Source organism: Heteronotia binoei, chromosome 16 (genome assembly GCF_032191835.1).
Source record: "Heteronotia binoei isolate CCM8104 ecotype False Entrance Well chromosome 16, APGP_CSIRO_Hbin_v1, whole genome shotgun sequence".
NCBI lineage: Eukaryota > Metazoa > Chordata > Lepidosauria > Squamata > Gekkonidae > Heteronotia > Heteronotia binoei.
In genome coordinates, this window is record NC_083238.1 from 24075171 (window position 1) to 24091695 (window position 16525).

Sequence of the window (16525 nt, forward strand, 5' to 3'; positions counted from 1 at the left end):
AGGCAATTTACTCAACGTGGGAGTTGTTGACTGCTCTGTGCTCAATATTTTAGTGCGCAAACGGCTTAAGGAACTGGAAAACAAATGAGCTTCTGGGCTCCTTCTGTTCTCTTCTCTTCTCTTCTCTTCTCTTCTCTTCTCTTCTCTTCTCTTCTCTTCTCTTCTCTTCTCTTCTCTTCTCTTCTCTTTCAACAGGCTCCTTATTCTGCAGGCTCGCCCTGCCCCCATTCAGCCTGACTTTTAAAGGTGCACCCACTGCTCCCAGGGTCTTTTTAAGCCTTCCAAGGGTAGAAGGCACATGGAGGCTGTTGGGGCAGGGCTTCCCCCTGTCAGCCAGCTGACTGGAGGCAGAAAGAAGCCTGCAAAAGTGGGAGAACCCCCATTGGGACCTTGGGGTTTGCAAGCCTATGACCAACTTTAGTTGGAATGAAATTTTAAGAAAAGGCCACTCGATCACACATAGTGAAATTTTATTAGGGGAGGTATGGTGGCTCGGGGAGGGACGGTGGCTGGGGAGGGATGGTGGCTCAGTGGTAGAGCATCTGCTTGGTAAGCAGAAGGTCCCAGGTTCAATCCCCGGCATCTCCAACTAAAAGGGTCCAGGCAAGTAGGTGTGAAAACCTCAGCTTGAGGCCCTGGAGTGCCGCTGCCAGTCTGAGTAGACAATACTGAGTTCGATGGACCAAGGATCTGATTAAGTATAAGGCAGCTTCATATGTTCTCATAAGTTCTCATTAGACAGTTACACCCACATTATAGTTGAATTTTAGGCTACTTTGCTGACACATTTTTCAAATAGAATGGTTAGGTAACAAAGAACATGAAATATTGGTTTCTACAAAAGTGAAGTACCAAAGAAATGATTACAAGGTCTATTTGAGTTCTCCATCGTAGATCCATGGAAACTGATGCATAAATAAACCTAGGTTTTAGCTATTTGTGTTGGCAGTTTTGTGTTTGGTGATAAAATTAGGTCAATGCATAATTAACGTAAGGAATTCTCTGTCCCAAGATGGGAGTTGGTAGTGATGACTTTAGATGGGTTTGAGAAGGAATAATGCAAAATCATGGAGGACAGGTTCACCAGCGGCTTCTGGTCTTGGTAGCTCTGAATGCTGGTTGCTGAGTGAAAACAATAGGACAAAAATTGGATTTCTGTGTCCTGTTTGTAGGCCTTCTGAGACAAGTGTTTGGTTACTATGGAAAACTGGATGCTGGACTAGATGGACTGTTAGTCTGACATAGCAGGGCTGTTTTTATGGTCAGGTTACAATGATGAAGTTGTGCTTTGTGACGTTTCCCTAATAGAGACTCAGTCTTGCTTTGATGCAAGATCATATATCAGTTTTGTAAACTGGGCATGATAAATGCATAATCCATCTAATTTCAGAGAAACACTGTGGCTCATTTCAGTTCTGAATAGCCTTGTAGTTCACTATCTTAAATAGAATATCAGCCTGAGTGTTTTTTTTTAAAGTGGAAACATCTAACAGCAAAGCAATATCTGCTAATTTAACAATATAACATTTAAACATCTATGTATAATATAATCTGGGATCTCTTGTAATAAATTATGCGTTGGTTGTTGGAATAGACCATGTCTGGTGTACAAAGAAGAAAGGAAGACCCTGAAGGGGGCAGCAAGAAGATAATTAGATAGATAGTGATCAGCATCATTTCTCCTTTTAAGTCTCATTCCTTGTCTGTCTCCAGATTGCGACTCTTAGGGCAATTTCCTCCTTGTTCTTAGAAGTTCCACACTTCTTCAGATACTAACCAAAGAAGGATTTGAGCAAGTCAAAACAGAACATTGCCTATGCTCAAGATACAGAAACATCCAATGGATTTACATTCTGATTTATGTGAATGACCTAATTTTATGCTGTGAAGACAAGGAGGACTGTGATGAAATAATTCAGCATCTGAATCAAGAAGCAGAAATGAAAGAATTAGGAAACATCAACTGCCTGTCTTGGAATCCAAATAGAACAAGAGGAAGATGGAAGTTATCTTCTCAACCAGAAGTAGAAAATCCTTGAATTTCTGGACTACATGAATATGAAAGGAGCTAGGAAGCACTCTATGGAAATAAACTTCCTGAATCAGCAAGGAAGCGGTGAACTTCTGCCTGACAACAAGCAATACAGGAAACAGTGGGAAAAATTGTTGTACATAAGCACATTGATGTGTCCTGGTATCACAGCAGCTGTAGGGATGTTATGGAAGAAGATGGAATCCCCAAGCAAAATGGCTCTGCAGTGAAAAGACCTGCAAAATACCTGCATGGCACTGCACATCTGAAACTAAAGTTGCCAACGAGTTACAACGGCAAACTAGTAGAATACATGGATGCAGACTGGGTAGGAGATTCTACAGATAGAAAGTCAACCAGTGGTCATGTATTCTTCAAATCAGTCAGCTGGAGCAGCCAGAAGTAAGAAACTGTAGCTGTGCCCTCAACTGAAGCTGAGGTGTGCAGAAGTGTGCAGACAACTCAAGTGGGTACTGCAACTAATGCAAGACTTTGGGATAGAGGTACCCAAACCAGTACAACTCTTTGAAGACAACCAAGGGTGCATAAAACTTGCACAGCTGGAGAAGATCAACTCAAGAACAAAATACATGGATGCAAAGCATCACCTACTTGGAAACATGCAAGAGGAAGAGCTAGTTGAGTTAGAATACTGTCCTGCCAATGAAATGATTGCAGGCATACTTACCAAGCCACTTTCTTGAGAAAAGTTTGAAAGTCTACATAAGAAGACGAATCTTCTGGATTTTGCACACTAGACCTTGGGAAGGGGTGTTGGAATAGACAATGTCTGGTGTGCAAAAAAGAGAAGAAGACCCTAAAGGGGGCAGAAAGAAGACAATTATAGCATATTGAGGTCAGTACCTTCTCTTCTATTAAGTGTCATTCCTTGTTTGTCTCCAGATTTTTACTATAATGGCAATTTCCTCCTTCTCTCATAAATTCCATGCTTAGCGCTCTCTCTCTCTCTCATGCACACACACACGCACACACAGGTAGAGATGTAGTTAGGACCCTATCTCTGTTTTCTCCTCTTTACTATCAAGTATGTTAATTCATAAATAAACCTTTATCTAAACTGTAATAAGGTTCTGCACCATATCTGTGTTAATTATTCTGCCAACATTACTTTCTCAGGTAAAATGAAATAGGGACCATGATGGAATGAAATGAGAGTTAGAGGGACCACACCATAAATAAAGTATATAAAATTTCCTACACCAAAGTATAACTATTTATATTTAATGAAATGTTGAAATATCATATTTAGTCTGTGATAATTCAATACAAAATTCAATACAAATAAGAATGATCAACAGGGCTTTTTGCCTCCCTGGAAAAAGAGGTGCTGGAACTCTCAAAAAGGAAACACATGGGTGAACTTTTTAACATTTTTTTTTGAGAATTTTGTTTCCACAAATTGGTTCTGGAACTCCATTCTGCTGCATTCCCCCGGAAAAACAGCTCTGATGATTACTAATCCACGGAATACATAGTCTGTAACAATTTCAATCACGTAGGCACTTCAAGAATAGTAACATATATATCCTGATGTCATGAATTCATTGGCACTTACAAACAACCAGAAAAAAAGGCTGGGTATGACCGTTTTCCATACAAAATATTAATTATTAATCCCCAATGGATAGTCAGCATTGTTCTGTCCATTTCAAATGTTTTTTCTCAAGGACCTATGTTGTATTCACGGCACTGGTCAATTATTTCTGTCGGTCATGACTGATGTTGGAATTTACAGTCACTGAGCTCCCTTAGGAGCCAAATGAAATACCCTAAAATTATTCACAAATGGGAACACTGCAATCTTGCCTGTTTTCCACCATTACAATCTCTTCAGTTCATTCAAAACGGAACAATACCAGCTATCCACTGGGGATTAATAATTCATACTTTGTATGGACAGTGGATCATGTCCAGCTTTTTAGCTGGATGTTTGTAAGTGCCGTTGAATTCGTGGTGTCAGGGTATATGTGTGACTATTACTGAAGTACCTATAAGATTGAAATTGTTACAGACTATCTATTCCGTGGATTAGTAATCATCAGAGCTGTATCTAAGCTGTATCTATCTATAGGCTATCTATTAGGAACATTGCTTTCTTTTTCTCAGATGCCCAGAAGTATAAAGCAAAAAAACCCAAATGGGTGATGGAAATAGCACATCTGTTTTGCATAAGTTAATGCATGGATCAGTTTAAAAATAACTCCCTGCATCTTTAGGAAACTAAGCCAATACCAGCTTAATGCAGTGATACACTAGGCTGACACAGAACAGATCCCGTGTCATTAATTATACGTTTAGCATGGCTCAGTTGATGCGGTGCCTAAAATAACCCATTGGAAAGGAGCTTCTGCTTATCTTAGGTTAGGCTGTAGCAGCAAAATAAAACAGGAATCCAACAGGTATAAGGTTGCCAACTCTGGTTTGGGAAATTCCTGGAAGAGGATGGGGATGAAGAAGGGGAGGGACCTCCGCAGGACAGAATGCCATAGAGTCAACCCTCCAAAGCAGCTGTTTTCTCCAGGGGAACTGATTTTTCTCTTCCTGTTCATGTCCAGAAATTCAAACTTCAATGTGCCATTGCGGAGAATAATAATAATAATAATAAAAAAACCAGGTTCCAAATTATTCAATATTATTAAATATTGAAAGAAAATTCATTCCTCAAGTTTAGATGATACATTTTCCCCTGCCAATAAAGGTTTGTGACTATCCTCCTTCAAGTCCCAGAAGAAAGTCCTTTGTCAGTTGAATAAAGTGCTTGCAAAAAACTTGTTTCCAATCAATATCATTCATAACTTCAATATTCACAACAATGGCAAGGACATGTGATATGACCTCTGATGGATACTGTCGACCTTTGCGGTTGTTTCCTTATCATTCTTTCTCAAAGAGGTATCGTATGAAGTCCACGGACTGGCACCAACACTTTCTTCTTGCTCTGTGGAGTGACCAAGAAGAGATCTGCACTTTAAAGAGGCTTTTTGAACTTGCTCATTGTGCTCTTTAAAGAGAGAATTTTGAATTTGCCTATTATGGATTGCGTTTGGAATTTATGAAGTGGACTTTGAATAATTCTATATGAAATATTATATGGAATTAAGAGATTGAATGAAATTGCAACAGATTGGTGTTAGTTAATTCACTCACAGTTTGATATTTTTGATATTACTTTATTCCGTGGATCTCTGTGTGTACCCACCTTGAGCCTGGCACCCCTAACAATGATGCTTCTGACAGAAGAAACCACCATTGGGCCACCTTTTGGTTCTGACTCTATATCTTTTTTGTGAACTAGGTTACTGGATCTCTCTCTCTAACCCCCCCCCCCCCGCTTTTGTAAGCTTTCAAAGATAAGTGGTTTTTCTTTGGGTGAAGTCAGAATATAAAGAAAGAACAAAGAAAAGGGAAGAGCAAAAACTGTTCATTAGAATTTCAAATGAAAAAAAACGATGGTCTATAGGAGAATGAGGTTGGGTACCGTAGTGCAAAATGACAGATTTCTGTTAAGAAAGGGTAAAGATGTGTCAGTTGTGTATTTCTCTTGCCCTTCTTGAACAAGGTAGATTTCTGCTTCTGGGCAGAGAATATTTTCTGATCTACAAAGGGTAGAAAAAGGGGTACCTAACTTTGTTGAACCCAAAAATGTTTCCGGAATTATAAGAAAGGGTGGTGAGCGCTGACACAAAATGTCTGCCATGGTGAGGGGCAGTTTGAAGATGAGGCTGTTGATTCCCACAGCCTCTGTACAAGGATTTGGGACATATAGGACAGTGTATCAGATGCAGCAGGTATTAGGTTAGTGGGATGGGTTTCCCTTGCTGTGAGTCTGGGTGGGTGTCAAGCTGAAAGGACCCCTTTTAAATTAGTCAAGACAGGTTGTCCTTTACATAAATGCTGCAGGCCTGATTTGGATTGGGACCACAGCAGGTGGAGGAAGAGAGGCTGGAGCCTCTCTTCTATTTAGAAGATATTGGATTTGTATCCCGCCCTCCACTCCTAAGAGTTTCAGAGCAGCTCACAATCTCACTCCAAAGAGTCTCAGAGCGGCTCACAACCTCCTTTACCTTCCTCCCCCACAACAGACACCTGTGAGGTGGGTGGGGCTAAGAGAGCTCTTACAGCAGCTGCCCTTTCAAGGACAACCTCTGCCAGGGCTATGGCTAACCCAAGGTCGTTCCAGCAGTTGCAAGTGGAGGAGTGGGGAATCAAACCCGGTTCTCCCAGATAAGAGTCCACACACTTAACCACTACACCAAACTGGCTCTCTCTTATTTACCTAAGCTGAAACAGATGGGGAGGGGGTGCTTGAAGGTGCAGCCGTATTAAGGGACAAATAAGGCTCTGGGACAGGGTTGCCAGATCCTCCCTAGCTAACAGCAGGGAAGAGAGTAAGGTTGCCAGATTCAGCTTGGGAAGCTCCTGGAGATTTGGGGCTGGAGCCTGGGGAGGACAGGAACTTCCATGGGGTACATTGATGTAGAGTCTATACTTGAAAGCATCCATTTTCTCCAGGGAAACTGACCTCTTGTCTGGAGATGAGCTGTAATTCCAGGGGATTCCCAGGTCCTACCTGGAGGCTGGCATCCCTAGATTCCAGAAGCATCTTAAAGACTAACAAATAATAATAAACTTTGAAGTAAGTTATGTTAGTTTTTAAGATGTTTCCAGGCTCCTGTTGAAAGTTTGGATGCAGTATTTTTTTTATTTATTTGCAGGGTTTTTTAGGTAGCTCACAAAGCAGCAACAACAATAAAAAACTATTTAAAACAACAAAAATCACTGTGATGTTGTTCACCGGGGTAATAAAAAATAACACAACATAAAAAACAGTATTCATCAGGATTAAATGGCAATGAAACCGTTTAGCAGGGAATATAAAAGAGAACTTAGAAACAGCATAGGCTGTAAAAAAAACATAAAAATTGTAGCGTACTTTACAATGAAAAGGCAGGTGAAAGAGAACTATTCTAGCTTGGCACCTGAAATTGTACCTGTCATGGTGAGGGGCAGTTGGAAGATGAGGCCATGTTTGAAGATGAGGCTTTGTGAAGATGAGTGGGCAGGCGGGCAGACTGTATTCATACTAAAGTTCCTTTGGACTGACCCGACTCCCCTCCCCCTGCAGCTATAGTGACATCATATTTGTAACATTTGTTTAATGTAGGGGAAAGTTGCAATTGGATGTATTGGTCCACGCAAAAGCCGAAAACAAGAAAGATTTAGAAGCGTACACAATGTTTTGTACCATTTTGGTTGGTCCCCAAAAATATATTACATGAGCATTGTTCTTGTTGAGGGAAAAGACTATGGTCGTTTTCGCACTTAGCGTTTGCTCCCCTTATTCCTCGGCGCAATTATGTCCGGATCATTTTCCTCGTTTTCGCACATTGCCTCTTTAGTGGAGTCGCTTTCCATGAAGCCCCGGCTCAAATCGTTTTTGCACTAGCATCGACTTGAGTTCGATGCCCTGTCAATCATTTTTTTTTAAGCGCAAGTCTAATTGCGTAACAACGTAAACCGCATCACGTGTGCCGCTTCTGCTTATGGAGTGGCTGCAGCTGTAGTATCCTCCACAGCCCTTTATGTATTAACAGAAGCATTCACAGTGGAGAATCCCAGCACTAGATTCCCCCCCCCCCAACACAAATTCCAGAGTTGCGTGTGTGTGTGTGTGTATGTGGCAGCTTCTTCCTTTCCCAGCCTCGCTCCCTCCCGGGTGGTGAAGCTGGGATTTCCTCCGCGCTCTTCCCCCTCCCCGGCTGGCGCTTGCAGCCGCAACGGGGACCTGACTGACTCCTGCTGCCAGAGCTCCCTCCCCCGCCCCATTCTCTCCTTCCCCTTCTGTGGCGCGTGTGAAGAGCGACCTCGCGTCTATTTTCCGGAGTTGCGAAATATCGCAATAACGAAGAGAGAGAAATGGAGGGGTTTTTGTGTGTGTGTGTGTGTGTGTGGCAGCTTCTTCCCTTCCCAGCCTCGATCCCTCTCGGGTGGCGAAGCTGGCATTTCCTCCGCGCTCTTCCCCCTCCCTCCGCGCTCTTCCCCCTCCCCGGCTGGCGCTTGCAGCTGCAACGGGGACCTGACTGACTCCTGCTGCCAGAGCTCCCCCCCCCCGCCCCATTCTCTCCTTCCCCTTCTGTGGCGCGTGTGAAGAGCAAGCTCGCGTCTGTTTTCTAACCGAGCGGAATGTAGCCAGGGAGGAGAATGCAGGACTCCAACTTCCCATTTTATACATGGCGATTTTGTGCAGGTCCAGAAATGCTGGTGGCACAGCTGAGGGAGGCATTGCCTTTTTAAAACACACACACATGAACGCTTTGGCCCACGCCGGCACTAGATTTCCCCCCCCCCCCTAACAATGTATAATGTATAATGCAATTTCGAAGTTGCGAAATAACGCAACAGCGGAAAAGCAACCTCACATACCCACCCCTTCAGGAGGGTTTTTTTTTTTCTATTTGTTAATTTCGAAATATCGCTATTACGCAAGAAAGATGAAGTTTTAAAAAAAAATGGCCGTGCGGGCACTTTTGGGAAGCGCTGCGAACGGCTGATGATTGGCCAAGGGGGTGGATGGGGTGGGAGGACGGAAAGGGAGAGGGTGACGCCCACAAAGCAGTCGATCCGGCGTGGATGGATTTCCCACAGCAAACTCCGAGGAGTGGATCCGGTGTGGATCCGGAGGTTTTCAAAAACTCCGGAAGGAGGTGGATTTAGATACTCCGGCATGAAACCCCTGCAGCACCGGAGCAAGACGCAGCGCCGGAGCAACAGGTGCGAAAACCAGGAAAAGATCCGGAGGTAAATGGGGTGCTACGCCGGAGTAAACACTAGTGCGAAAACGGCCTATGCTCCACAAGGTGAATTCACCTGATTTGGCTTCAGTTGAATTTATACTCTGAGGGTGTTTTCGCACTGACCTTAATCGGCAGCGACGCCCCTCTTCACTGCGCAGGATCTGCGCGGATTTCACACTAATTGCCGCAAAGCACCCAGAAGAGTCGGAAAGTCCCGCAGCTTTTGCGGCGCAAATGGAAACTGGTTTTTGGCGGTTTCCGTTTGCGCCACAAAAGCCGCGGGACTTTCCGGCTCTTCCGGGTGCTCCGCGGCAATTAGTGCGAAATCCGCGCAGATCCTGCGCGGTGAAGAGGGGCGTCGCTACCGATTAAGGTCAGTGCGAAAACGCCCAGTGTGTCAGTTTAAATTCATCTCAGGCATTGTTAAACAGAAGTACTACCATGCTTCCTTCAGCCCGTGTCTTGCCGAGCTTCTGAGAAGCATTTTTATGATGTTTGTTTTCTCAACAAGGGGATTCCGTGATCTTTTTCTTCCCAAAAGACAGTGCCATAACTTGACACTGGCACTAATTTGAAACTACATTCCTTCTTAGCATATTACCAAGAATGTTAGTGACACTATGTCTTCAGATTATGACCTGAAAAATCTGCTCCTCCCTATTCAGTTTTTTTTTTTAAAACCTAGTGTCTATCCTGATGAAGAGTTCTGGTGAGCTCAAAAGCTTGCACAGTGTTCTGTGTCATCTTGCTTTGTTCCAATACAGGGTATTATCGGATAGGCACTGTTCTTGTTTATAACACGGGTTTGTTCCTTGAGGGTTAACAGCAAGGAATGAGCTCTCTTTTCCCGTTGCAAATGAATTGGATGCTTCTTGTACTAAAGATCTGCTTGGTCTGAGCTCATTGGCATATCAGGTCTCTCAAAGCTAACGTTGATTAGTGCAGATTTTAGCACAGTTGTTGCAGGGGAGGGAATTTTATACTGAGTCATAGTATTCTCTAGCTATGCTAGGGAGAGAGAGAGAGAGGAAGAAAGGGAGGGAGTCTGGCTGAGTGGGTAGGCAGGCGAGCAGAGCTGTCCTGATGTATAGGACACACAGCTCTGGGGAAGATATAAATCTGGAATGAAAACTAATTGCTTTCTACTTTGTTTCACATCCTGTACTGTGTGGTCCAAGCCTAATCAAAAGGAGCACATCCATCCATTAACCTTAATACAGAAAACTGCCGTAGCAGCATTCCATTTTTAAAAGGATGGTTTTAAAATAAATACTTTGGAGAATGTGGACTTAATTGCTTTTTTAAAACAAAACAAAATAAAACAAAAACCCTGTACATCCTTGGCAGTTCTTCGAAGAATGAAGGTTTCTTTGATGCAGATAAAATTCACAGTGCTTTCCTCATTTGTTGTGTGTTGAATGCAACTGTGCTTTCAAACAGATGGTGGTTTGTAGGAAGGGGAGGGAATAATAAATACCATGTCATCATAAGGACCATTCAGAGAGAACAGTAGGTCAACCATCAGAGGCTTCTTTGTCTCAGCAACCCAGGGCTCATCCACTTTGAAAATACAGGTTTCCTTGTATGTTCATAGCTCTTCATAAGTTCTTTTCAATGGATAGATGTATAATTTGTGTACAGTGTACACTTGATTGTTCTTTATATGTGTGTTAAATAATTCACATGCTATAGTCAACACATGTAGCAGAATGTGTGATTGAAACCTCGTTTTTATCCAGGTAGTGGTCCCGTTTCATTTGTAAAAGGAATGCATGCTGACTTTTTTTTTGCAAACAGGTACGCATGTATACAAGCAGGCTATACAATTGTTCACTGTAATGTGTGAAAGGTCTTTTCTTTTGCTTTAGAAATGCCAGATCTTCTTTTGCTTTAGAAATGCTAGTTCTTGTAAGTCTCAAAGGGAATGTTATTAGAAATATAGAATAATTGCCTTGAAAAGATGACTGATTTCACACTCAGCTTACCCTGCTGTCACGTTCCTCTTCTCCGCGCAGCATCCTTCAGATTTCCCACTATCTGCTCCGGAGCTGCAGCAAACATTGCGGTTTTTGCATGGCAAACGGAAATTGGTTTTTAGCATAATGCAACTAGTCTGTTAATACTTGATAATTTGGATTACTTTAGAAATAGTTGTTGGCTGCTTTGTTGAAAATATAGAAAGCTGAGTCCGACCATTGGCTCAGCTTAGTTAGTATAGTACTCTACTCTAATGGGCAGCCGTTTTGCAAAATCTCAGGCACAGAATGGTCTTTCCCAGCATCTGCTATCCAAAATCTTTGAACTATAAATGTAAGGGGTGATAGCTTCTGCATGCAAAGCATCTGTTTGCGGCTCAGCTGTATTCCTTCCACTGGAAAACCTGGGGTTTTGTTATACAAAACATGGAACAGTTTTCTAGACATGTAACTCATTAGAGTTCCTCAGTCTGTGAAAACTTCTCTTGAACACCCAAAGCGTTTTGAATCCCTAATAATCAGTACTCGACTTGAGCACTGGAGTAATTAGTTTCATAATTATGCACTTATATATTCCTCAAAAGCCAACAACGTTACATTTCTAAAGAAATTGTGCATAAAAGATGCATACAAAGGGGTGGGTTTTTTTTTACATTGAAATATGTTTAAAGTAAAAACAACACAGCCCATCCTCTTTATGCTATGCAACTGTACTCATGGGCGCATACCTGAATACAACTCAATGGAGCTCTTTCGTTCTTTTCTCTGCCACTGATGCAGTATAGGTGGTTCCCGACTGTTACCGAGAATAGGATACACTTTCCATAATGATATCCTGTAGCCTCATGTCTTGGGTTTATCAAGTTTATATATATTTTTGCAAGTGCAAAATGATCGGTGATGGTAAAGCAAATGCGTGGCTTCTGTCAGTCATTCTCCCCTATGCAGCTGTCCAGCAGGGCTGGCCATGCCACTAAGCAACCTTGGCAATTGCCTAGGGTGCCAGCCTTCTGGGGACATCAAATTGGATGCCCCCATGTGCCTAATGATGCTATCAGTGTGTGTGTGTGGGGGGGGAGGGGGGGGCTCCAGACGTTAACTTTGCCTAGGGTGCCAGACAGTCTAGGGCTGGCCTTGCTATCCAATAATGCCTAATGAAAGAAACATGAGATTAGATGTCTCTATTTTTTGCCCTTTCTTATCTCCATTAGACTTCATGGGTTGATGCTTGGGTTGTGTCTTCGTTCATAAGATGTTATGGCGGGAAGTGTGTCTTGGTGAATTCTAGCGAGGTTCAGAAAGTTACTTGTTGGAAAAAGCAGTGCCGCAAGAGATGTTCAACTGAATAGTACATGGAATGAAAGACTCTGAGAGATTTCAGATATACTATATATACTGGATATACTGGAAGTTGGGGGCAGGGGGCGGGGCCTTTCCTGGGGCATCAGAGCCCCCAGCACCAGTCTTGCTTTCACATCACCCCCCCTCCAGAATCTCTTCCGTTGATATATGCAAGTGCGAGAAGCAGAAAGAGAAGTGCCAGAATATTACAGTTCCCAAGGATATGAGATTACCAATTTCTGCAATTTTAAGCGGAGTAGAAGAAGAAGAAGAAGAAGATATTGGATTTATATCCCGCCCTCCACTCTGAAGAGTCTCAGAGCGGCTCACAATCTCCTTTACCTTCCCCCCCACAACAGACACCCTGTGAGGTAGATGAAGATATTGGATTTATATCCCGCCCTCCACTCCAAGAGTCTCAGAGCGGCTCACAATCTCCTTTCCCTTCCTCCTCCACAACAGATACCCTGTGAGGTGGGTGGGGCTGGAGAGGGCTCTCACAGCAGCTGCCCTTTCAAGGACAACTTCTGCCAGAGCTATGGCTGACCCAAGGCCATTCCAGCAGGTGCAAGTGGAGGAGTGGGGAATCAAACCCGGTTCTCCCAGATAAGAGTCTGCACACTTAACCACTACACCAAACTGGCTATATAGGGTACTTTAGCAGATCATCCTGTATTCTGAATTCTGGGAATGATGAGGATGATCAGGGGTCTGGAGACCAAGCCCTATGAGGAAAGGCTGAGGGACCTGGGAATGTTTAGTCAGAAGAAGAGGAGGTTGAGAGGGGGAGCATGATTTCTCTCTTGAAGTATTTGAAGGGCTGACACTTAGAGGAGGGCGGGGAGCTGTTCCTATTGGCAGCAGAGGAGAAGACTCGCAATAATGGGTTTAAATCAGGGGTGGGAAGGTACTGGTGGGATATTAGGAAAAACTTTTTTTCACAGTAAGAGGTGTTCAACAGTAGGATCAGCTACCAAGAGAGGTGGTGAGCTCCCCCTCAGTGGCAGTCTTTAAGCAGCGACTGGCAAACATTTGTTGGAGATTCTGTAGGCTGATCCTGCATTGAACAGGAAGTTGGACTAGGTGGCCTGTATGGCCCCTTCCATCTCTGTGATTCTATTATTCTACCTTGGCTGTGTGCAGATTGAGAGATACAGAGAATGAGGGCTGGTACGGATAAGGATATCTTTTCTATTAACCTGATCCCTCCTCTTTGCAGACAAATGTGAAAATGAAAAATGAGGAGGGTTAAATCTGATCCAAAGGCAGGAATTCTTATAAATGATTGCGTTTGCGCAGATGGCGCACACTTACCTTGAGTAGAGTGGGGATGAGGAGAAGAGCCATCTGAGTCCAGACATAGAGATGCAACTGGGGTGCCAGCTTGTGTTCAGGCACTGCACAGCTCCTCCTCAGCTGCCTCTCATTTCCAAGCTGGGGAATGACTGGGCAAGGAAAAGGGTCACAGAACCCTTTTGGGGAGTGGGGGAAATGATCAGGAGCCATTACAGCCATTTGAATGGAGGATGGAGGTGATCCACTAGTAACCAATATATATATATATATATATATATCAGGATTGGCCATAGTCATCTGTATCGCAACACTTTAGCATATAGGGTAGAAGTGAGCAAACCTCAGAAACTTGCTCCTTGCTTCTTAAGATCCCCTGTTTCAGTTGACTTGCTATATTCTCTCTGTTTCCAGCACCATAACCCATGGTTCTGTGACCCTTTTCCTTGCCGAGTCATTTTAAGGGTTTGAGTAATAGACAAGATGAGCTGGTGGGTCTTCTAGTTGGCTCATTTGTCCATGGCATTAGGACCCCTCTGCTGATCAGTGCTAGGAACTTTACCGTCATCACAATTCACAACCTCAATATCTGCATTGCAGTTTTAGGTGACTTTAGATACTGTTTGTGTCAGAAGATCCTTTTGAGGAGTGAGCAGTTTGGGGTAGAGAAACATAAGGTGAGGGAAAGCATTCATCACACCACTGCTGCTTTCCCATGTCCTTTCCCCCCCGCTGAGGTGATGTTTCTCATCTCTTACTGTGTGCCAGTGTATTTCTCATTCCCAAGATGCTGCAATATAATGGCTTAAGTTCTGCTTCAAATTTCCACAGATGGAAGGGATTTGTCTCTACAGAACTGCCCATTACCACTGCAGCCCAAAAATACCCCTTGAAAAGCTACTCTGGGGAAACGGGGACCCACAGGAATGAGTCGGAGGGCAGTTGAAGGTCTGCTGCAGAAGAGGGGATTCAACATAAATTACTCCCCTTCTGTCCATGGAAATTTTAGGCAGGATCTAAGCCATTACATGAATATTTGGACACAGAAGTCTTGATGTGGTACCAAGTCTACAAAACAACAAATGCTACACAATTACCTTAAGTCTATATGGTGACTTAAAGCCATAGCTATTCTAATGATTTTTGAAGTACTAAGAATATTATTATTAATAATAATTCAACTTAATTCATTGCCCTATCCCAGGCTCAGGGTAATGTACAGGCTCAGGGTAATGTACAACACAGTTTACAATGCCTGTATTTTACTAGTGCAATTTTATAGTATAATATCCTTTATATTATTTTCCATACTTTTGCCAATTCATGATTGCTTCTTAGAAATGTTGACTTTCTCTGCATGTGACCGATCTGCCATTTATTCTGGTGGCAGTCAGTTTTTAGGGAGGGTGCCGTGTATGACATGCAAGCATTAATAGTACTAATTATTTCCATCTTGGTTTCTGATGGAAGATCAGACTTGTAAAAAATAATTTGTACCTTACATTGTTCAGGTTTGGTGACTGAGGACAGTGTCGCAAAAGCCTTACATGTTCCAACGGTTTTATTTTTATAGAGAAACGATGAAGAGGCGGTAGTGGACAGAGGTGGAACACGCTCCATCCTCAAAACCCATTTTGAAAAAGAAGACTTGGAAGGTGAGAACTTGCTATTTCTGTTTTGTATTGCAATTTCCTTGGAATGAGTTGGCTTAATGTCTTCTGCAACAAATGTATACCAAGCCTGTGTGAGGGGCGGAAATCATCTCCCAGTTATCAAAACTTGCTAGTCTGCAAGGGGGGGACATGGTTCAGCTGGGCTGTGAGTGGCTGAAGATCTCTCTCTGTGTTGCTGTGAATCAATGACAAGTGAGTCTGTGATGTGGGAAGGTTTTGTCTTGAGTTGGATGCCTTAAAGCAGCCTGGAATACCAACTGGGTTGCTGATAAAGAAGGTGGAAGTAAGAGCAGAGGCATTGGCCCTGGGAACTGGGAAAAACAAACCAGACACTAAAAGTTGTTTGTGGGATGATTTTTGCTTCCCAAAACTCATGATAGTGTTATTTTGTCTTACCTCTGAACTAGCCTAGTAGAGAAGAGGTGACTGTGAAAAAGCAGGGGTCTCCTTATCTCTGTTGGTTTTTTTGGTCTTGCTTGTGCTACAGAGCTGGCGGGCTTGTGTTTCTCGCTAGAAATAGCTGTAGTAGAAATAAGGGTTTGTACCCAAATTCTTAAAGCAGTTGGGATATGACTTGGCCAAATGGAAATGTGGATTTGACACCTGGAGGGGAGCTTATGGAGCAGAAAACATCTCTGAAACTTGCCAGCAGCCCATCAGTATGCATCTTTTTTGTGTGTTTAAAAAAAGTCCCTTTCGTTATCTTTATGGACTATTTCTGCACGTATAATTTCCCAAGCCAGGTGTCTGTAAGCATTTATTTGTATTTATACCCAATTAAACTTTATTTATATCACACGGTGTTCTGCATCACATTGGTGTATCTGCAAAACCAAATTGTTTTCTCTGACTAACCAGGCAGTGTTATTTTAATTTTATCTCTCTGTTTATCTTTTGTGGGGAAAAAATAGAAATACCATCAGGTAATGAGCAATTCTTTGACCAAAACTCCCCCCTCCCCAGAAGTATGCTTTTAAAATTACAGTGTTTATAGCTTTAGTAGGCCTGTGTGTTAACTATAACTGGGTTGTACAAGTAAAATACTGCATTTTCAGCCACGCTCACTTGTGTGTTTTATCAAGCCAGAGAAGTCTAATAATCTGTTATGTTCCAGAAGAAAAATCTATCTCATTCTTACAGCATCATTTCCTGGTGACAACTTTGTAAGGTGAAAGATCTAGAGACTATTTTTCTCTTGAATAATGATGACATTGCTCTTTACGACACAAAGTACCTCCTGGAAGTTTGCAGTTTCCTCAAAAAGAAAAATAAAACTTTCTGGGTGTGGGGGGAGGGGAAGAGAAAGAAAAATGAGCTTTATATCTGTGGGCTGTAAAACGTGAAGATGTTTCTAATAAAATATGAATAGTGTTGCCATGCCAGCCTCTCGCTTTT

At 42.8% G+C, this 16525-nt stretch overlaps 1 protein-coding gene across 7 annotated transcripts in view; it reads left to right on the forward strand.

The window, feature by feature from the left end:
• Positions 1 to 16525, forward strand: part of SLC4A10 (solute carrier family 4 member 10) — a 292827-nt gene that overhangs the window by 102623 nt on the left and 173679 nt on the right. For all 7 annotated transcript variants that reach the window (XM_060257354.1, XM_060257358.1, XM_060257353.1 and 4 more), the window contains exon 2: positions 15031 to 15112. In XM_060257354.1, coding sequence (XP_060113337.1) covers positions 15031 to 15112 — 82 coding nt within the window. The remainder of the gene's footprint in view (positions 1 to 15030; positions 15113 to 16525) is intronic.